The 22,521-nt window shown below is 48.5% G+C and overlaps 1 protein-coding gene across 1 annotated transcript in view; it reads right to left on the bottom strand.

Moving 5' to 3' along the window:
- The window catches only part of rev3l (REV3 like, DNA directed polymerase zeta catalytic subunit), a 65,654-nt gene extending 45,869 nt beyond the window's left edge, over positions 1-19,785 (bottom strand). Inside the window, exon 1 of the mRNA XM_036549284.1 lies at positions 18,886-19,785. Coding sequence (XP_036405177.1) covers positions 18,886-19,024 — 139 coding nt within the window. The 5' untranslated portion in view covers positions 19,025-19,785. The remainder of the gene's footprint in view (positions 1-18,885) is intronic.
- Positions 19,786-22,521: the final 2,736 nt, after the last annotated feature.

Here is a 22,521-nt window from a genome sequence, read left to right as displayed (position 1 = left end):
TGATGCTATTTTTGGCAGCGTCTGCGTGGAGTCTCCTGACCTGCTGCTTGGAGGACGCAGGGGGCCGCCTACAGGGAGAGTGTCACAGGCCTCAGGCCTCGGCACTTTAGACCAGTCACTCACCCTGCACGCACCCCCAAGCGGGGACACCCCCCCCAGAGAAAGCACACATAAAAGTCAGCTGTGCAACTGACACAGGAAATCCTGACGAAAGGCAGCTGAGGGTGGATCTGTAGAAAAATACAACCCAGGAAAAGGCCTTCAGACAGAGAAGTCAGCCAGACCAAGAATTCAGTCCCCACCGTGTAGTTGCTCTGCCCGGGTATATCCAGCTACACACTCTCCCTGTGGTTATGCATTATTAGTAATAAGTGTGGTCTGTCTATAAAAGCCTCCCCCCCTCCCCAAATGCTTGTTATCCATCACCAAATCCCCCCCCCCAAAACTATATTGATTTTCAGTGTGACAGGAAATAAAGCAATCACCTCAACGGTTTATGATGGGAGTTTCTAATCAGACTCCATCTTACGCTCTTACAACATCCAGCAGATCGAGGACAAAGATGACCACGCACACACTCACGCACACACTCACACACGCACACACGCAGCTGCTCACACACACAGTCACGCACACACTCACGCACGCACTCACGCACGCACTCACGCAGCTGCTCACACACACAGTCACGCACAGCGCCTCTCCATGTGTTTTGCAAGCGGCCCATTTTAAAATGCAGGCGGTCTCTCCGCTGACCTGGTGCTGCAGGTTTCCACCGGGGGGGGGGGGGGGGGGGGTGGGTGTGTGCACGTTTTATAGCGTAGCCTGCTTTTCATGCAGAACGTGTAACGCAATTCATTTTTTTTCCTCTCTTTCCAGGGCTCTGAATTAAAAGCTTAAAAGGAAACCTGCTTTTTGTGGAAGGGAGAAGAAAGCTCTCAGGGTGGAAATCCATTAGACAGGCCTCCGCAGGTGCGCCTCTCTCCCCAGCCGGACACACAGGGTCACCCCCCCATCCCCCCGTTCGCTGTCGTCCCTCCTGGGGGGTAGACATGGGACCACCCTTATTCTACTGTGTCTTCCCAATCGGTCTCAGAACACTCACCCCTACATTACTGCCATGCTCTCTCCCCCCCAATCTGCTGCACAAACCCACTTTACATGACATTACATGCATTTAGCAGACCCTCTTGTCCAGAGTGACTTCCAGCACAACAGAACTTAAGCGTATCCATTCCAGTTAAATGAGCAGCACTTCCAGACCAGTGAGTGTGAGCACAGCGCCATTCAAGCCCTACCACAAGTTAACTTGTGCAGCCTGACTAGACAGCCTATGAACTAAGGGAAGCCAAGTACACACACTACCACACATCACAGTCACTAGATTCCACAGCCATTCCCACTGTTTCCCTTCCACACCCCCCCCCCCAACCCCCCACGTGTAATTAATAAGAGCACAGAGACACCGCGGGTCCGCGCCCCCGGGGGCGAGGCTCACCCCTCGGCAGTGTGCGGGCAGATGGGCACGAACCTCAAACACCCCAGCTCACACGAGTCTGCATTCCCACAGAGTGCCAGCAATCAGGCAAAAAGCCATGCGGCTCAGGGCCTGACGCAAGACTCAGGTTTTCCATGGTCTGGAAGGCATCCCCTCTCTGCCACCCATTTACCGTCACGAGGGGAAGGGAGATTTCCCCGAAACACCCCCCCACCCCCCCCCCCGGTGTCACTACTTCCATTGTGCTCTCTCAGTGACTCCACTCTGCCAGAGAGAGAGAGATCCTAATCGGCTCCAAACCTGGTGAGCCTGTGCTGTGTTTACCGGGAGGCCCGTTTCCCGCGGTAACGCTGTCTTGGCTGGAAGCCTGCGGGCAGAGCGTCCAGAACGGAACGGAATCCGGTGAGGCTGACCTCATGGCGTATCGATTACGAAGCTGGCGGGGGTGGGGGTTCCTGGAGTGGTCCTGCTGTGCAGCTCCGCCGTGAGGCCCTCGTAGAGCCCGAACCTCAGGCCCACTGCGCAGCTCTGCTGTCAGGCCCTCTTGGAGCCCGCACTTCAGGCCTAATTGTACACCTCCACCAAAGGGCCCAAAGGAAGCCCAAACCTCAGGCCCGCTGTGCAGCTCTGCTGTCAGGCCCTCGTGCAACCCACACCTCAGGCCCCACTGTGCACCTCCACCGTGAGGCTCTCGTGGAGCCCAAACCTCAGGCCTGCTTATGAACCTCCACTGTGAGGCCCTCTGCAGCTAACACTTCACCCCCTCCCTGCAGCTCTGCGGTGGGGCCCAGAGAGAGCACTGCCTCAGCCAAAAGCACTTTGAGCCCTTTACCTTCAGCAAACTGAAAGGCACATGGAGGGCCTCTGCGAGGGTTGGCAACTGCTCCCCCCTGACAGGGAAAGGCCATGCCTGGTCAACAGTGAGAGAGAGAGAGAGAGAGAGAGAGAGAGAGAAAGGGAGAGAGAGAGAGGGAGAGATAGGGAGAGAGAGAAAGGGAGGGAGAGAGAGAGAGAGAGAGAGAGAGAGAGAGAGAGAGTGAGAGAGAGAGAGAGTGAGAGAGAGAGGGAGAGAAAGGGAGAGAGAGGAAGAGAGAGGAAGAGAGAGGAAGAGAGAGAGAGAGAGAGAGAGAGAGAGAGGGAGAGAGAGAGAGAGAGAGAGAGAGAGAAAGGGAGAGAGAGAGAGGGAGAGAAAGGGAGAGAGAGGAAGAGAGAGGAAGAGAGAGAGAGAGAGAGAGAGAGAGAGAGAGGGAGGGGAAGAGAGAGAGAGAGAGAGAGAAAGGGAGAGAGAGGGAGAGAAAAGGAGAGAGAGGAAGAGAGGAAGAGAGAGAGAGAGAGAGAGGGAGGGGGAGGGGGAGAGGGAGAGGGAGAGAGAGAGAGAGAGGGAGGGGGAGGGGGGGGGGAGAGAGAGAGAGGAACTTCACCGTATATAACTCAGTAAATCCAGCACAAAACTCAACTGCCACACCCTCCATATTTCAAGCAGCAGTGTAGCATAATGCTTGCAGGACTCGTAACCGAAAGGGTGCTGGTTCAACTCCCCCACTGGGGCACTGCTGCTGTACCCTTGGTCAAGGTACTTAACGATTGCCTCAGTAAATATCCAGCTGTATAAATGGATAACATTGTGGGGAAAAAAAAAAACTGTACCCAATGCAAGTCGCTTTGGTAAATGGTAATAATGTAATGTAAAAAAGGCTGGCAGTGGCCTCATTAAAAATTCAGACCCACCCGATACATGGCACACAGGGTACATTTGAGACAGCTTGAAAACGCAGTCTGAAGCGTCCTGCCAGTTTTACGCCTCGGGAAGTGGGAGCCGCCGCACACACACATCATCTTCAGGTCACCCCAGCAGACCCTCCCGGCATCAGTTACCGGGGTAATTAATTTCAGCCGAAAGATTCTGTGACCTTTCCAGTCCTCCTTCCATCCATCTCCGGGGCGGGATATGAGCGGCCCGACCGAGAGAGCGCTTCATTCATCAGCGGCGGAGGAGTGGCGCTAACGATCTCCCGCTCACTAACGATCTCCTGCTCTCTGATTAACAAAGGAAGGCGAGACGGCGCTCGGGGGGCAGACCTAAGACAGCGTCTGCAGGCGCGGCCCGTGCAATCAAAGGGGGCGGAATACCCCCCACCCCCCCACCCCCGTTTCGGCCGCTGAGGAGCGGAGGCTCGGATGTCACTCGGCGGGGACTGGTGACACCCAGGGCAGAGCAGGAACGGGATGGTGGGGGGGGTGGGGAGGGACTGTCAGTCTGTGCTTTACTGCCGCTGTTGTGGAGCTGTTTACTTTCACTCGCCGAATGCATGAGAATCACTTACAGGCCCGCAGAAAAATCACACAGAAGTAAGTGCCTGTTTTAAAGACTGCACAAGTAAAACACACACACACAGACAGACACACACACACACACACTCTGCTCATGGCAGACAGCAATGCAGCAGGTCTAGCAGAGCCGTTGGAGCTGCACCAGCACGTATCACTCACCCACTACAGCACATCTAACACCTTCACAACGATCATCAGCACTGTGGCACCTTCGGCTGGGATACAGGAGGATCAGGGAGAGGGGCTCTTTTACACCAATCCTGCCGAGCTCACCATTCCAGCCACACACACAGCCCGGAGAGAGAGAGAGAGGGGAGAGAGGGGGAGGGAGGCAGAGAGAGAGAGAGAGAGAGAGAGAGAGAGAGAGACACACAGAGAGAGAGAGAGAGGGGGGGGAAGAGACAGAGAGAGAGAGAGGAAGAGAGAGAGGTAGAGACAGAGGGAGGGAGAGAGAGAGAGACACAGAGGGAGAGAGAGAGAGACAGAGAGAGAGAGGGGGGGGAGAGAGAGAGAGAGAAAGAGACAGAGAGATAGGGAGAGAGAGAGACACACAGAGAGAGGGAGAGAGAGAAGGAGATACATGGAGGGAGAGACAGAGAGAGAGAGAGAGAGGGAGAGAGCTCTCCCCTTATCTCCAGGGATACCCATCCCACACCACACAAAGGTGCCGTTTGTTTGCTCCTCACTCTCCTCTCGCGTGGATGAAGGGAGAGAGGTCCCAACTGCACACCGGCCGGAGAGAGAGAGAGGATGGGTAAAAATATCCCTGACATTTCGGCAGGGGCGGGATGCTGGGGGCCGGTGCGGTACGAGCCGTAAATCAAAGCTTTTACCAGACGAGCCCCTCGAGAGCGGAGAGGCTTCCCACTGCAGGAACGAGCACAGAGATCAGCCCCGCCGAACACACACACACACACACTCACACACACACACTCACACACACACACACTCACACACACTCTACACAAACATGCACACACACACACACACACTCACACACACACACACACACACACACACACACACACACACACACACACTCTCTACACAGACATGGCCCTGGCTCAGGTCTCACCCTGGGCCAGGGCTCACTGGGCGACACCGGGCGGGCGGGCGGGTTTCCAGGGAGACAGCGAGGGCTCCCAGGACGTAACTGAAATAGCAACTCCAGAAGCAGGGACGGGTCGCACACACCAAGCGGGTTCAGAATCCCAAAAGCAGCACCACACTGGGAAACACACGCTGGAGAGAAGGTTTCCAAAAAGCAGGCACCGCACCACACTGCTGCTGGCAACACCGCTCCAGAGAGCACCCCAGATTATGCCTGCCCGGGTTCGAGTTCCGGCGCATCAGCGTATTTTAGCATGACAGTGACTCCATGAAACGAACGGGCGGAGTGAAGAACATTGGTGATAAAAAGAAGCCTTTTAGAAATATCAATACACCAATTACAGCCTCATCAAAGCTCTTTGATAGTGGTATTCAACTCACTGCATTGAATGGAAGTGAGAACTGGGGTCAACTCAAGTCACCACAACTACACTAAACAGGACACACATCCGACTGAAACCTTTAAAAAGGTACATCACCAGCACAAGGGAAATGCGTCTGAGTCTGAATCGGGCCGGTTCCCATTGAACATTCAGAGAGGAAACCTGATCATTTAAATAATCACAGTTCACAGAATCATAGTTCAAAGAAACCTACAACTCTAGATGGACTAGAAGTTCCAAGAAATGCTTCCTTTTCGATCTTTAAAAACCCTTTAAAGGAGCTGCAGAAAGTCCTGAAAATGAAGAGGACTGCCAAAGGACAAAGCCAGAGTGGGGTCCCCCTCACAAACACTGCACTGTACGAAAAACATAATCCAATGCTCCCAACACAACACGCTTAATGCAACATAAGTACGTAATATGCAAGTCATTAATATATGCATGTGCTTAAATAATGCAGCAATCACATGTAGCATGTTACATAAACGTGAGCGTGTGGGTGCGGGCGTGGGCTCGGTGGGAACAGGGTGTGCTGTCTGGCATGAGCAGGATACTGCGAAAGGCAAATCCGCTAGTGGCAGGGTCTTCTGTGCTAATGTTAAAATTAGCAGTATTTATCCATGTTAAATCATGCCAATCAAATGCATTTGCATTTGAATTTGAATTTGGGAAGGTTTTCAGACATGGGCTGCTCCCGGGATGCGCCCAGGCATGCGGCTTGCTCTGACTGGCTGGATGTGGGCGTGGGGCGGGCCCTCACGGAGCGGCACGCCTGTGACCTGACAGAGAGCAGCCTGTCGCCTGCCCTGGGTCTGCCTCACGCTGCTCCACGGTCCTCACCGCCGATCTTCGCTGCAGTTCTGTGAGTGATGGGTGCCGGGGGTCAGCAGAGAGGCCGCCGTGGCCCCGGCCTTGTACGCATCACTGCCCCGCTGCGGGGGGCCGAGGGGGGGGGCTGTGGGAGAGGTAACACGAAGCGACACATGTCACCTACTTACAGAGCCCTGGGCTGCCTCTCACTGCCCGGGACTGAGCTTATGCACTTCAGAGAGAAGGGGGGGGGAGGAATGGAGAGAGAGAGAGAAAAGGAAGGACAGAGAGCAAAAGGAAAAGGGGGATAGGGATAGTGATAGTGAAAGAGAAGAAGAGAGGGAGAGCGAGAGTGAGAAAGAGGAAGAGAGAGGGGGAGAAGGAGAAAGGGCAAGAGGGGGAGAAGGAGTGAAAGGGAAAGTGAGAGAGCAGAAGAGAGGGAGAGAGAGACTCGAAGGGAGACAGGGAGAGAGGGAGAGGGTGGGAGAGAAGGGGAGAGTCCCACAGACCGTGACCAGCAGGTCAGGATGCTTGCTGCCTCTCCTCACTCTGTGACAGCAGGCCTGTGTGAGGAGCCTGATGCTTCAGTCAGGAGGAGACCGGGGCTTGCAGCGGCTCTGAGGGCATCCCAGAGAGACAGCCAAACAGGCCCTTTCCTGGCCACGGCCTTTCAGACTCAATGACAAACAACCCAGCACCGTCAGCAGTCACAGTATGGCCTGATCGTCAAAATGAAATACTGTACCAAACGTAACTACTCATTTGCACTGAAATATTAAGGAAAATAAGCTTCCCTCTAACACACTGTTTACAAAAACTTTTATTTTCCCAACACCGTAAAAATCAGGCACACGGTGGATATCAGCAATAGCATTTCCTGTTTAAATATTGCTCAAATACATAGCCAAATTAAACAGTAACAAGAACACATTTTACTTGCAAATGTAAATTTTGACAGGTTCTGGTTCTATGGTCACAAAACGCCTCCTGCCTTCAAAAGCTTTCCTGGAGTGACAGTGACCACCCATGAGAACTCCAGTTCAAACCTGTTTAAACTGAGCTTCGCCTGCAGTTTTGTCACATTCTTAAACTTAACACGGTCAGCTTTCCGGTCTTCCACTGAGGAACACATAAATGTTATTTGTCTGTATAAATAAATGCTATTTATCTAGCAAATGCTCAGCTGTTCTTTTCCAAAAGTTGTTTCGGTGTCATGAATTTGTTCACTGTTAGGCTGCTGAAGACTTGCTTTTGCTGCAGTTCTTTTAATAGTACGCACCCCCCCCCCCCCCCATCACCTGCATTTTTTGCCACCAAGAAGAAAGAAAAGCTGAATGTGAATAGAGAGACAGATTTAATTAGACGGCTTGGAATTTATACCTACATCCATCTATTTACATACTACATTACATTCAATTTAGCAGACATTCTTAATGAATGTAAACAAATGTAAAATAATACATACGTATGCACATTTACGAGTACTTATATTCACCTTTACATAGGAAAGGAGTGTTCTGGTGAGGCTGACAGGCCAGGGAAAGAGCAGGCAGAGCCAGCAGGAGATGCACCGCCTGCAGCTGCATCTTCCCTGACGGCTGCGCCGCACGCCCGCAGGAATCCCGGGACAGCGTGTTCCTCTCTCCTGCGATGTGACGCGCATACACAGGGCCCGCGGTCCCTCGCCGCCGTTCACAGCAGCCCCGGCTGCATCGGCCGCTCCTGGCAGAGCACCTGCCACCTCCCGCGGTGTCAAGTCCCTCCTCCTCATTCGCCGATTTTACTACACTCACACGTGTAGCCGTTGCATTTTAATTGCTTTATTACTGATTATTCAAATACAGCATTTGTGCTGCCACCTTCTGTTTTGCTAATGTGCAAGAAGGTTGACCGATTCACTTAGTTTTAATTTACCCAAGCGTTGTCTGTTGCCGCCCTCAAGATGAACGACAGTTTCTGTACTGAACTGCAGTTCCCACCGTGCAGTGCAGGATTCTGGTTGGCATATGGCCTGCAAGCTGTCAGCTCCTCCGTTGTGCAGAAGAGAGGCCAGCCAAGCTGTAATGTAGAAGTGCAGCCAGATCAGGCTCTGTGCATGCTAGCTTAGATGTGGACCCACTGCAGCTAGGTCACACTGGAGGCACCTTAAGCCTGTGCTTAATATTGGCAACTATACAATAATTCATGAATATGCAAGCATGTGCACAATATCATATACCTGCTATTAATCGCTGAATATCATTTAAAACAATCCATATTAGATCAAATGCTACTGCTTTTTTAAGGCACATAGCAGTAAGTAAGACATGGGTTTTTTGAGTAATCTGGAGAACCATGGTAGTATTTCACTTACATTTACATTTATTCATTTGGCAGACGCTTTTATCCAAAGTGACTAACAAGTGAGGCAGAGTACAACACAAGCAAAAGCCATACGTGGAGTCACAATATTAGAAGCGCTGCATGACCAAGTTTCAATAGTTGGCCAGACAAGGTACAAACTATCTGGCAGAAACACAAGTGCGTTAATTTTTTTAAAGGAAAACAGAGTTTACTACATAAGAAATTGCTTTCGTTGATAGCGATTCAGGTGATCAGGTGAGTGCGGAAGAGCTGTGTCTTCTGATGTTTCTTAAAAATAGCGAGGATTTCGGCAGAAGGGATGACGTGTGGAAAGTCGTTCCACCATCAGGGGACAACAGCAGAGAAAGTTCTGGATAGTGGTCTTGTGCCGCAGTGTGATGGAACCGCCAGACGCCGTTCAGTAGCAGACCGTAGTTCCCTCCTGACCACATCTCATGAGACAGAGAAAAACATTTCATGTTTCATGGCTATGCCTTTTCCCCCAAAGGATTAAATGAGAACCTCAAACTAAGGAGTCTTCACCTTTGACCTTCTCCACATACTATGACAGACACAGAGGTCAATGGTGAGGCTTTCATCTGGCCAAATGAAATGACAGGGTCCAAAAAGTGACAGCCTACATGCTAACAATCAAGAGTGCTTGGCCATAACAGATATGAAACACCATTTCACACTTGACATATGCATCACATGCTTTGTAGCCCTTTACAAAGTGGCTGTATTGCAGGAAAAAGAAGGCAGAGAATCAACCTGTCCTTAAAAATCTCATCCTGGAAAATGTAAAAATATACCAATTAAAAGTACGTAACACAACTGCAGAACTGCTGCAAAAATGAGGCCAAGCCTGAATGTGTTTGGAAATTTATCAACGACGGCAGAGAACACTTCTTTCAGTCGCAGAATAAAGCGAGTCCAATGCTACGACAGCCGTCACGATGCAGTCTGCGGCCGGAACCCGAGAGAGCCGCCTGCCTCCATGCAGCCCTCCGCACACGGTCCGGGGGAAAGCACGTCTGCTGGCGCTGGGGTGGCCTGATCGCCAGAGCCGGGAGAAAAAGCAGGCGGGCGGACATGTTAAGAGAAAGTGCGCTGTTGTCTGGCACCGAGTAAATTTGATATTCACGGCATGTCTCTCTGCCACACATCAGAAGGCGTAGGGGGAGGCAGGATTGGTGCATTAGTCGGGCGAGACACACACACACACACACACACGTGCACGCTCGCTCGCACACACACAGGCGCGCGCGCACACACACACACACACACACACACAGCGGTCTCTCACTCTCTGCAGCTGAAACGCCGGCGCGGCGGAAATCAGGGAAGCCTGGAGCTGCGAGGCTCGCGCGTCTCTCCTCGTAAAAACAGATTTACGGACGCTATTTTTAAACGGGCCGCTGCGAATCGCAGGCGAGGAGATGCCGCTGGTTTTTACGCTAATGCTCGCTGCGTGTTTTCCTCGCCGCCAGGTTACTGCCTGTTTAATAAGGGTTTTCTCATGCTATATTCCCACTGCACCATCAGAGGCAAGCTCGGGTGCGTTTAAAAACAAGCCCCTGCTATTTTTAGAGACAGGCTTCCACAACTCCCCTCCCCCCCACCACTTTTAAAAGGCCTATTTTCATACAGACTGCACAGGCTGCTACGATATTCAGAACTGAACCCTGACAAATAGGCCAGTTCCAATGCACAGAAATGAGAAAATAACAGGCGCAGGCATATGTCATTAATGACACTGGAATCAGTCGATACCTTACACAAACAAGCCTGCTGTTTAAACAGCAACTTCAGTGCCTTTGTCTAATTCCAGTACTGAAACAGAGGCAGCAGCAGCATCCACACAACCTCCAGTGAACGATTCGCAAACCTTGCAGATAGAAGCTTAACGCAGTCAGTTTTACACGCGTTTGCATGTGCGTCATTTACACCCAGATGCAAGCTGCAACACAGCACGGCAGGTTCTCGCCGTTCCCGTTTCCAATTCACCAGCTCTCCTTGCCAAATTCTTCGGTTGCCCGCTTTAAAAATACGGATCTGATCTGCCAGAAACACTGACAGCGTTTCCCGACAGCGCCGGCTTCGGCATGCCAGTATAAAAGGGGAGGCGTGCTTTCTGAGAAGACAGACTGGCGAGCACGAGACCTACGTCCCACAATGCCTAGCTGCAGGAGCACGGGGCCAAGGCCGGGGTGAGCTGACACAGATCGGAGGGCCCTCCATATGCAGGGGCCGACACCCTGCCCCTGGCCCAGCCGCTGTGCCCGGCCACACACTGCAACACATTAAAACTACTGTCATTTAACAGATCCAGTGAGACTTAGTCAGGTTACAGTTTTTATGTGCTGTCCATTTATACAGCTGGATATTTACTGAGGCAACTGTGGGTTAGGTAACTCGCCCAAGATTACAGCAGCAGTGCCCCTACAGGGAACTGAGCCAGCAACCTTGTGGTTACGAGGCCTGCTCCTCACTGCCATGCCACGCCGCCGCTGTGAGACACAGCAGGAAGCGCAGTCGCGGACTCGCAGCCGCTGCGTGGTAGCCTGTGCCGCTGCAGCAGCTGCACCAGCGCAGCTCCACATCAAACAGCGAGACTGAGAGCGCGAGCATTTCCTGCCCGTCCTCCGTGCAGCCGAGAGCGCCGCATCGGAAACACAGAGAGACGGCTGCAGCGTGTCGCCGGCCGGCCCGATCTGCCCGGGTGCGCGAGGTGGGCGGGCACCTGAGGCGGGCGGGCGCGAGGTGGGCGGGACCTGGCAAAAAAGGCGGGAAATGTTTTTTTTTTGGGGGGATGGGTGCAGGCTGCTTTGAACCGCGGCTGCCACAGGCTGTGATTTGCAACGCCAGACTGCAGACGTATTGACCACCAGTAAAACCCCCCCGCCCCCTGGGCCCGTCAGGCCTGCATGCGTATCAGCCCCACACGTCTCCTATCGATCGGCTCTCTGACCAGAAGCTCCCAGCTCCACAGAGTGGGGAAAGAGCCTTCTCTCTGACACGCTGCATGTGTTCTGGGGTCCAGTATCGCCAAGCTCGTGGCTGCTAGCGCCTGTGTTTCCAGCACGCTCAACACGGTTTTCAGTGCCTCCTGAGCTCATCCAGTCATTCCCACTCCACGTGTAAAGATCACAGAACAAGAGGAGGCCTGGACACAGACAAGCCACTGAAGCCACCAGGGCTCAGCCCCATCAATACCCAGCCAGTCTCAGTTTTTACATTATTGGCATTTAGCAGATGGTCTTATCCAGAGCGACTTATTTTACAGGTTTTTACATTGTTATCCATTTATACAGCTGGATATTTACTGAGGCAATTGTTGGTTAAGTACCTTGATAAACTGAGTGTGTCCGTGTGAGTTTGAGAACACAGGTGAGTCATACGTGCAGAGACGGGAGCTGAGAGGTGTGATGGGGAGGGCAGGGAAAACTGCACCAGCGTTTACATCAGCAGACGGAAACTCGCAACTGGATGAGCAGAGAAAGGAAGCAGAGATAAGACACCTTGCTTCATTACTGTCCCTGTGAGGAAAATGTCTTATAGGCCGCTAGGGCTGGCTTACAGTACTGCTAAGGCTCTTTAACAATGCTGCTAGGGCTAGCATACAGTGTTGCTAGCATACAGTACCACTAGCGCTTTCTTAGTGTTGTTAGCTTATAGTACCACTAGCACTTGCTTACAGTCTTGTTAGCTTACAGTACCACTAGCACTTGCTTACAGTCTTGATAGCTTACAGTACCACTAGCATTTGCTTGCAGTGCTGTTAGCTTACAGCACCACTAGCACTTGCTTACAGTGTTGTTGGCTTATAGTACCACTAGCACTTGCTTACAGTGTTGATAGCTTACAGTACCACTAGCACTTGCTTACAGTGTTGTTGGCTGACAGGACCGTAAGCATTTGCTCACGGTGCCAAGTGCAGGTGAGGCAGACGCTGTCTCACACAAAGGACCACAGGGGAGGAGACATCCCCCGCCCAGCCGCATGACCTTGACACAGCTCGCTTCTCATACGGCACATGGTGAAAAAAAACTACACAGACAAATCCTATCAATACTGCAGCAATGGTTCTGAGGAGTACAATACAGCTGTAGCTTGCAATGAAATCTAATGAAATTGATCAACGCATGTAAATGAAAGCAGAACAAATAACAAAGAGACAATCCACGCAGCACAGTCATTTTTATTCATTTACTGTAATGCTGAATAATGTGACAGCAGGCACAGTTCTACGTCACAGATGCCCTGCTATATCAAATTACGTAGACCAGATATAAATTAATGACAATGATTATGACTTAAATCTGTGTGAACACAATAGACTCCCTCCCAGGGTGGATGATGATGAATTCAGAGAAATCACACTCAAACTGAGGCAGGTGCCCACAGCGTGAGAGAGAACCTGGACCCCTGTTCTCCATGGTGCTGCCCACCTTTCAGAGCATGACAGAGGGTGAGCGGAGCCCAGACAATCTGCTTCTCCAGATCCCAATCGAGCAGAGTTTTGGCTGCTGCACATTCAAATCTCCACTGTCAACCCGGGGAGAAGCCATGACAGCCATCGATCTCCAGGCCCGGAGCGCAGCGGCAAGGGCATGGGCGTGCTGCGCGGAGACGGCGAGGACCTCCGGGGAAAAGAGAAATGCGGGAAAACCCGGAGACGCAAGAAAGGAGCAAACATCACATCCTGCTCGGAAAAACCCGCGGGCCACGTCGGCTGACAGTATCAACCGCAGCAGAAGGTGAGCGACGTTTTACATTTTGGATACTCTAAAATCCAGTGAAGCTGAACTGCATCACGATAGCATTCAGAAGGGGAAAGAGAGGAGCAGGAACGATTGATATCTCAAGGATAAGGACGGTTTGTTTTCAAAACTCGAGACTGCACTGGTCCGTAGCTGTGTCCTCAAACCCTTTGAAACCAGATAACTTTCTGGGGGGGTTCCAAAATTCCTCGAGCAACGCAAGGCCCCATGACAAACAGACAGAGCACGCAGGCTTTAGCCACACATAAACACATTTAAGAAGCACTGCTTAAACGCACGCAAGCTGTAAAACAATCAGACACCCAGACAAAGAGAAAAGCAGTTCATTAATGCAACCTAAAACTAGAGGAGCCGCAGTGAGAAAACGGGCCTTAAGTCTCAGCAAAGAGCAGACAGACCTTGTTAATGGTTAATAACCCTGAGTGTGCTCAGAGAGGAAAGGGGTCACCGAGGGCCTTCCCGGTAACCCTCTCCAAATGGCCTTTTCAGACTGCTAATTGGCCCTGGAGTCACGACAGATTTCACCTCAAGTTCCCTCGCAATGACATCTTGCGCACGACGTGGGGGGCACGGACCACGATTCCCTGTGTGCTCCACGAAATCTGTGCCATTTTCCCGCTGATTAGCCAGACGTTTACAGTGCGTTCCTGCAGCTACCTCTGCAACACTGAACCAACAAAGCAACAGTTTAAAACAATTCAGCAGCACACTGATCCGCAGCGGCTGCCGACATTCTGCGACAATAGGACAATGAACAGGATTTGAATGTCATCACGCCACGAGAGCTGAACAATAATACATAAACCTGCCTGAGAATCCTAAATAGTACAATTAATACAAAGAGGGAAATGCCATTTCTGCAGACAAAAAAACCTTCCTGCTAATGAACCATCCAATCTCTAAATCCCCCATTATCCTGTTAATGGATCTGGGAGGAATTCCTTCAGATGGCATTAAAGTCTCCTGGAGTGGGGCAGCGCGGCGGTGGGGGGGGGGGGGTAGGGGGGGGGGGGGGGCATGGTTGGGAGACTCACGATTTATCCTTCTCTGCAGTCGACTGCTTGACCCCTCATTCAGGTCAATTGGTCATGCCCTCCTTCCCCTCCCCTCCCCCATACACCAAAACGCACACAGGACCGACAGGCTTAAAGCTGGCTGAGCAAAACAAGAGCTGTATGTACCACTCATTTCAGGCAGCACTGGGCTGCCACCAGACATGAGGCAGGGTCTGCCTAGGCAAGCCTCAGGTAGGGAAGCACACAGCTGCTCACAGGAGCGTATGGTTCAGTTTTGAGAACCCTCTCTCTGGTGCTAACTCCATCAGGCATCGTCTTTCACACTTCTACTACAGGGCCAGGCAACCCCACAGCATAAGAACTTCAACTCCAGCTGTGTTTCAAGGGACTCTAATTACCTTGAAGTTAAATACATACTCAAAAAGAGTCTTCAAAATATATGTAGAAAATGAAACATACAGGTATGCACCGGGCTACACTGAAACCCGCACACCCCCTCTCACTTCTGCAGTAGGTGCTACATTCGAACCCGAGACCCCAGGTGAAGTGTTAGGAGGAGAAATGCTGCAAGCGCAGAAACTGCGGAGCGCGGCGTGGTGCGGCCATCCCCTGCAGCGAGGAGACTCTGAGCTCTCACACGGAGGCGATGAGGAGGCCGGCTGATAAAGAAGAACAAAGCACAAACAGGAAAAGTGGTGTCGGGTGACGGGGAGAAGGGGGGGGGGGTGTGCTGGCGTGTCGGCATTTGGCTCAGGTCAGGAGAGGACAGGCCAGCGTGAGCGTAATAAAGCGCGAGTCGCAGACAGGAAAAACAGAGGAGCATTCACAGAAAGAGGTCTCCGCGTGGCCCAGTTTCTCTACACAGGAAAAGAAGCAGGATTGGAGGATTTCCATAAATATTTCTGTCAGCCTCACCTGCTTCTTACTCTCCAGGTGATCTTTGATGCGTCATTAATTAGACTGCAAAGATCTAATTATGAATCCTGGGATTGTTTTTCTTGCAAGGACAATTGAATAGAATTGCTTAGTTAGGGCATGTTGGATCAACATGGAGCTGAGGTCTAATCTGACCTTTTATGGAAAAAGGAATAGAATAATCTGTTATTCCCTCTTCACTAAATGAGACAATCTTACTCCTTGGGAAGGCAGATGTTACTGAATCAATCGAAAAAAGTGATATTTATATATTTAAAGGTCGGCGTATTTTAAGAATGCATATCTAAATCCTTACAGCCTAACAATAGGCCAAGATCAAACATGAAAGGAAATATTTAAAGCAGCAACAGCGTGTAGTTTTAGACTAAGGGCCTATGTAATTTCAATAAGTACAACTGAAAACTGTACCCAGTATTTATAGGACCATATTGTGAAAAAAACACAACAACATGTTTCTGTCAAGAATTGTTTTGTGATCTAAAATAGCTGTAAACACACAATCTTAGTTTCCAACCACAAAACTGCTATTAAGGCCATGAAAAGGCTAATTAAGAGAGGAGAGTATAATCACTTTGGTACATTTATCTGTACAAACATACAGAAAAAGGGCAGTGCAGCGCTTGCACTAAAACCATGTTTACAAGACTCTTAAATGTCCATTTTCCTGTCCTATAAAGACAGGGTTTTGCTCTTGACTTGGAGGGTGTAGCCTATTTTGATTCCTTTCCCGGTTTAGCCAACTTTTGCACAACTTTCAAAACATTTCTAAATGATCAAAAACACAGGGCCGTCTTGAATGGTTTCTATGCTTTCCAGATGGTGATGCACGTTATTTTGGAAAAAAGAAACTGCATGGGATTTAAAACATGTCCCAAGCCATGCACAAATCATCTCGACTGAGATGCCAGATTACAGTAAAATACTTTTACATTACCCACAATCCAAAACTTAATATTTCCATAGAAAGCACCAGTGAATGCTTTATGCGTCTTAACAAAAGGTCTCGGTGGATTCTTAAGCAACCATCATCTCAGACAGCTCATTAAATTTCAAAATACCAAATGCTACTGGGCAGCCAAAATCTTACTCAAGAACATCTGTCCACATGTGGGGTTCAAGCAGAACGCCTGCTGCCCAGGCCGAGAGACGCCTACTTTGAACCCACATCATGCCCCGTGGAAGTGACTTTCCTCCCTAAACACAACAGATGCCACCACATTGTGGTGACACCTGGTCAGAGCTCCAGGACCACAATGTCACCCGGTCACAGTGACCTCTGTCAATGGTTCCCCCATCGGTTGGGCCTAATATGTATTGGTATCCACTCTCACCCACTTATCTTCCCACACTCCACTGCGATGTTCCCAATAGACATCCCAGCCATTCATTACAGTTCCTCCCAGAAACAGAGTGCCGCTTCACAATCCCGGCATCTATTCATTTTCACGGGCAGGAGCGAACAAAATGTCTTGAAACAGCCCCATATCGTGCTCACAATCTGCGGAGATGAACCACCGCGCAGAAGACGGAAACAAAGAGCCCTCCGGATTCAAGCAAGCAGAGCGTGTGGCGCGAGACAGAACTGCAATAAAAACAGCGGTAAGTGTCTGTTAAAAATTCTGAAGGAATAATTTCATGAGTGATAGGAACCAACTAATGCACTGAAATTGTGGTGCAATTATGAGCTGCAACAAAAAAAAAAAAAAATCACCCTTCAATATGAAATTCAGAGCTGGCACTGTATTAGACACATGATGGCAACCCCCATAGCAACATACTCAATTAGCACAGTTCTACACGGATTCCAAGAATACCATAAAAAATAGCCACTGACTAGGATCATGGAAATCTCCACTGAATAATATTTTCTTCTTTTTTTTTTTAAGAAATCTGGAAGGCATTTTGTAACAGGTGATACATTTTCTTAAAATTATGTCTGTAATTATTCCAGGATTAAACGCGGCCTGTTTTGGAGTTATGAAATAAGTGATATAAAATTTTTTAAAAAACTGCTTATTGACAGAATGGGCCCAAACTATATAAAAAATACAGTTACAAGTCCCTGTCTGTTTTATGGTGCTCCCAACCAGGATTTCAGAGTTCTCTTAACACTCTTGGCTTCTTATCACCAGTGTGACGGGGTGAGAAGACTAGCACAACAGCACAGTTTCTATAGCTGAACTGCACTGTGATGAACAGGTACTTTAACTTTAACGTTTAACTTAAATCTTTAAAGTACAGCTGCCTGAAAAGTGCTGCAAAAAACGGCCATTTAACACAAAGCATGAACCGGAATGCAAATTCCAAAGTCTGTCCAGTTGTTGGCTGCACTTCACTGCAGGCACGAGGGACTTTCCTGGCACAAAGAGGTACACACTCACAGCAGACCTAAAGCACCTTTTGCTTTTTGTGGGTATCCCTGTAAAAAAAAAAAAAAAAAAAAGAAAGAAAGAAAAAAAAATAAAACTCGCCCTGTCAACTTCCCAAAAACAGCCACTAGGAACAAATAAAAGCCACGCTGTCTGAGGAGCTGCCTCCTGACAATGCCAAGGGTAGGATCAAATCCAGAATGGGTGGGTCTGGAAAACATGACAAAGTCACCATGATGCAGTGGCCGTTTTTTTTTTTTAAAACGTAGACGCCAGATATGGATACAAGGCTGCAGAGATCCCTGAACAATTACCAGTTTCCACAGTAACAGAAAAAATAATGAGGCACCTCAGAACGGAACGAGGCCTGAGCTTAGAGTGCTTCAGATGTTAAGGAGATTGTGGAAAAACTGCAAAACAAAGGAGACAATTACAGCACTGAGGAAAGAAAAAAAAAACGTCAAGGCCTATTCAATTGTAACATTATTAGCGTAGAATTTAATTGATTCTGACAAGGCTCTTCGCCAGCACCTCCATAAACTCCGTTCTAGCTATGACGCTAGCTGTCTGTTAAACCAGTCTCTGACTGTATGGTTGATGCACCATTTATTTACATAATACAATGTCCCTTTGAGGCAGGGCATTCAGAATCGTTAGGATCTAATGTCAAAGACACAGTAGCATCAATATCTCAGAAACAATCTCCAAGCGACCCTACAGTGGAAAATATGCAGCAAAGGTGCCAAGTACTACTATATGCCGTATAGGTGGCAAGCATTTCTATTCGTCCACGTTGAGGGGTGGCTAGTTTAGCTATAGCGCCACAGAGAACATGAGACGTTCAGCCTTTAATCCAGGGGAAAATACTTGGAAACAAAGCGGACATGTAAGAAATTACCCACCTAGCTACACGGCATGTTATAGGTAACGATGTCACACGGTCATCTAACTTCTGATCAAACATATTCTCTAAAGATCATACTGAGAACGGGGCAAGTTGCCCAGCTAGCTACAGACATATTTCTGTGTTAATTAAGCAGCTGGCTGACTGGTTAGTTCTACTCCTTCAGCGCTGCGTTAATGTAGAAATACGAGTTGAAAACTGATGTAGACAATACATGGCGTTTTTGCACATTCATCCTGATGGGCAACATTTAAACTGTTCTTGCTCGTTACCAACCGCAGAGCAGGAACTTGGCCGCGTCCGGGCAGCAACAACAGGCGTGAAACGCGTGGCGGTAACATGCTTTCAGTCAGCAGGGGTGACCCTTATAATTAACACAGCGAAACTGGCGCACACGTTACCTGCCGGGGTCGCCCCGAAGATCCGAACCACTGGCACCCTCTTGGCATCGCTCTCTCTGAATTCAGAATAGCAGACGTCCAAGTCTTTGATGGGACTCGCCATGTAGTAGTCTGCGGTGACGATGCGGACTGCAAACATGATCGCTGTTTGGGAGGCTGGAAACTACGAGCACGGAGAGGATAAACCGGGGCAACATCCAGGAAAAAACGGAGATTTCTTTGTCCCCGGTGACAGTACTGGTCGCTGGGGTACAATGTACGATTTCAGCCTTTTTAAGTACAACAAATCATTACAAACCAAATCCTCGTTGTTTTTTCGGAAGGGGCACACGGAGTTGCTCCAGTTGAGAGAAACATAATTTCTAGCTAAGAAGTAACGTTAGGAGTAATCCGAGCTGCAGCTGTTGAAATCATACCGTAATGGTGGTGCCTTTTCCACTACCGCTATGCTGCTCCTGTACCAATGTTATCCGAGTTTTCGGCATCAAAACTGCAACCAGTCCTTGCAATGGTAACCGAGACAATAACGTGTTTCCACCAGGCGTGCCTATAGTTTTAACAACGAGGATTCGGCCGTAAGATAAACAGAAACCACTTTCTTTTCACTCTCGGTGTGTCCGGGTGTTACCGCAGATCCTTTCTGAAACATTTTATTCTGTTTGCTTCTCCTCGGGGGGATCTTTTTTTTTATTAAGATTTCACTCTAAATAAAAGCTAACTAGCTGGAAAGCGAAATCATCACGAATAAAAATCCAATGTGGCAGCTCCTCTGCCCCTGGTTGTGTGCTTTCAGTGTGCCATTACGGGCAATGTTCCCCCTTCTCTGTAATATGATCGCAGCACTCTTCAGTAACCCTAATCAACACCATTCCTCTCCGGCAGACCCTCCCCTATCCTCCTCCTCTACTGGTTAGCTACTGACACACTGCAGCATTCTCAACAACACACAGGTCACAAGAGTCATCATCCTGCCCTACTTTGCGCGTAAAGAACTACCCAAAATTCGTGTTTTAATTGGTCGACTCGCAGCGATCTCCATGTTTTCATTGGCCCAAGCAGCAACCAGGCGGGGCTTAACCATTTCCTTACATGTATTCAGTTCTGTGTGTTATGAAAACGTTTTTTTTACTTGTTTTATTGCACAGTAAATTGAGAGTGGCCTCATTTATTTACCTTGTATGCATACTGTTTTCTTCGTCTAACCGTTACTGTTATATGAATAAGAAATTTATCGAATCATTCATCTCACGATCCCGTATTTTGCGCTCAAGCGAGTTCCATTTTAACATTTGCTAACCACCAAACCCGATTAACCATGTAGTTGCAAACGTCAAGTCCCGCCTCATTAGCGTTTAGGCCAATGGAACAGAGAGGTTCACTTTAAGAGGACCATTAAGCACGGAGACAAAGGAGATTCATGGTCTTATTTTTGGACTAGATTATATTTCTGGCCGTCTAGTCTCCTCCCTCGAAAGAATGGTCCGTAGCTCAGCGATTGGCTCCCGTTGATGACTGACACCCTGAGAGACCGATGCCTCTACAAATACCGGACACACTATTATTTACTTTCCGCGATATTTTTTCCCTTTCGTATGATTGGATTAGCGGCGTGTTCTTTGCGCCGTGATTGGACACGGACAGGGCGTGCGCTCACCGTGCGCAAAGGCTGCACGCTTCCGCTTACGGAAGGAGAGTATGTAGCCAGATAAAAACGCACCTCCCAACCAGTTGCTAGGGCTGGGGTTTATGGTGACGGGTGATAACATCTCGAAACGACCAACAAGCTGGGTTGGGGGACACCTTTGTTATGAACTGTAACTATAGCAGAGTCGCCTATAGTATTACCCGCGACTCAATACAGGAGTCAAAAGATCGTGGTTTAAAATATAAACTTTGTAGTTTAACGACGTTTCTGTCATAAATGTCCACCTTCATTTATGTAGCTGTTCTGTGGTTGCCTGTCCTAATCATCATTTAAATACGACACAATTGGTCATGGTTATTGGTCAGCCATGGTTTGGAGTTTGTGCGTATTTTTTGATACGGTGCTTTTAATCCTGTGTTGATGCCATCGTTTTGATAAATGTCATCGCATTCATTCTTTTCATTATATTTTCTTTCAGATACGCATGACTTGCATTTTTTATGTTTTTTAGGAAAAACGTTTGCAGCAAGTACAGATGCCTGGTCTGTCTTATGGAGATGTGTTCCAAAACGCCACCAGCTCACAGTTTACAGTTTTGGATGTAGTCTTTACTATTTTGTCAAGATTTGTTATTGGTAGTCAACACAGAACACATCCCTGCATATGGTTTGCCCTTCTGAATAGATGACAAATGCGCTGGCGTCAGATGCTCTCCATCTGAGTGCTCCTAATTCTTTAAAGGAGCTTTTCATCCTGCATGACAGCGATTTCCCCCTTAGAAAAGGCCCACAGGGTATACAAGCAGCAAGCTTTTAAACTTTTAATTTTAGGGAACTATGTGATTAGAATAGTCCTGCCAGCACATGCAAAAACCCTTGTTACGGTTTTGCTGTCTTAAAAAATCTGTGGCTACATTTTAAGAAATGACATTTGCAATTGACTGTAAATGTAATTGTAAGAACATTAATAACTGAGCAGCTTCTGTGACGTCTATTGACGTTGAATAAGAGCAAGTACCTGGTTGGCTTGGTAGAAATGGTACTTGATTTTGTGTGTCTCGGAAATGAGTTCTTTATACGTGTGAGCAAGCATGAAAAAAAAAGATCAAGCTTGGTATAACTCATGGTAGTAATCTTGGCCTCATCCCGAGGTGGTGATATGATTTCTAAAATGAGTGTGACTTGCATTAGCCAAGTCACTCTGCATGACAAATACACTTATTAAACACTCTGAGGCTCCTTAATAATGGTACTGTGACCTGGGCCTTTGTGACCACCTTGAGTCTCCCCTAGGGGGCACTGGTATGGTTCCTTTTTTGTTGTTTTAAAAGGAACTAATTTGAGCTACAGTTTAAAAGCATGGTGTTCATGACCTGTGTCTTTTCTTCATTGCAGTGTTGGTTTGAGATGGCTGTTTCTTTAGTAGGTAGCTGCATGTTAACTACACAATCAACCTGTTGACCCTCAGCTTATGGCATGTTGCACTTGGCTGCTGTAAATGGTCATGAGATTCAATGAAATGACATTTCATTTATAAGCAAAGATGCACCTATGTCACTGATATGACAGTTTTGTTAGAGGTTGCAGGTTTTTTCAGAATTTGAACTGAGTCAAGGAGTCAAGTCAGCTGTGGTGGAAATGATGATATGGTCTGTGGATAAAATGGGATATGATCATAGAGATCACTTTTCAAATTTCAAGAATTTTTAGGTAAATTATACCTGAACCACTATGATGTATGATCTTGACCATCACAGGAGAGTATTTCACTGAGAGATATTGTCTCTTGATTATGCATACCATTTAATGTAAAGGTGGGATTTATGTTCACTACAAATTTCACATAATGTGAGAATGCCAGCATATTATTCTAAATTCATGATGGAAGGTGTTTCGATTGAATTAGTTAGAGGTTCTAGAACTTCATGTTCTTGGACACAGTATTGGATAGGATTTTCCAAATCATATGTCAGATACAGCAATTATATATCT

The sequence above is a fragment of the Megalops cyprinoides genome, chromosome 17 (assembly GCF_013368585.1).
Source record: "Megalops cyprinoides isolate fMegCyp1 chromosome 17, fMegCyp1.pri, whole genome shotgun sequence".
Taxonomy (NCBI): Eukaryota; Metazoa; Chordata; class Actinopteri; order Elopiformes; family Megalopidae; genus Megalops; species Megalops cyprinoides.
This window is presented reverse-complemented; position numbering and strand designations above follow the sequence as displayed.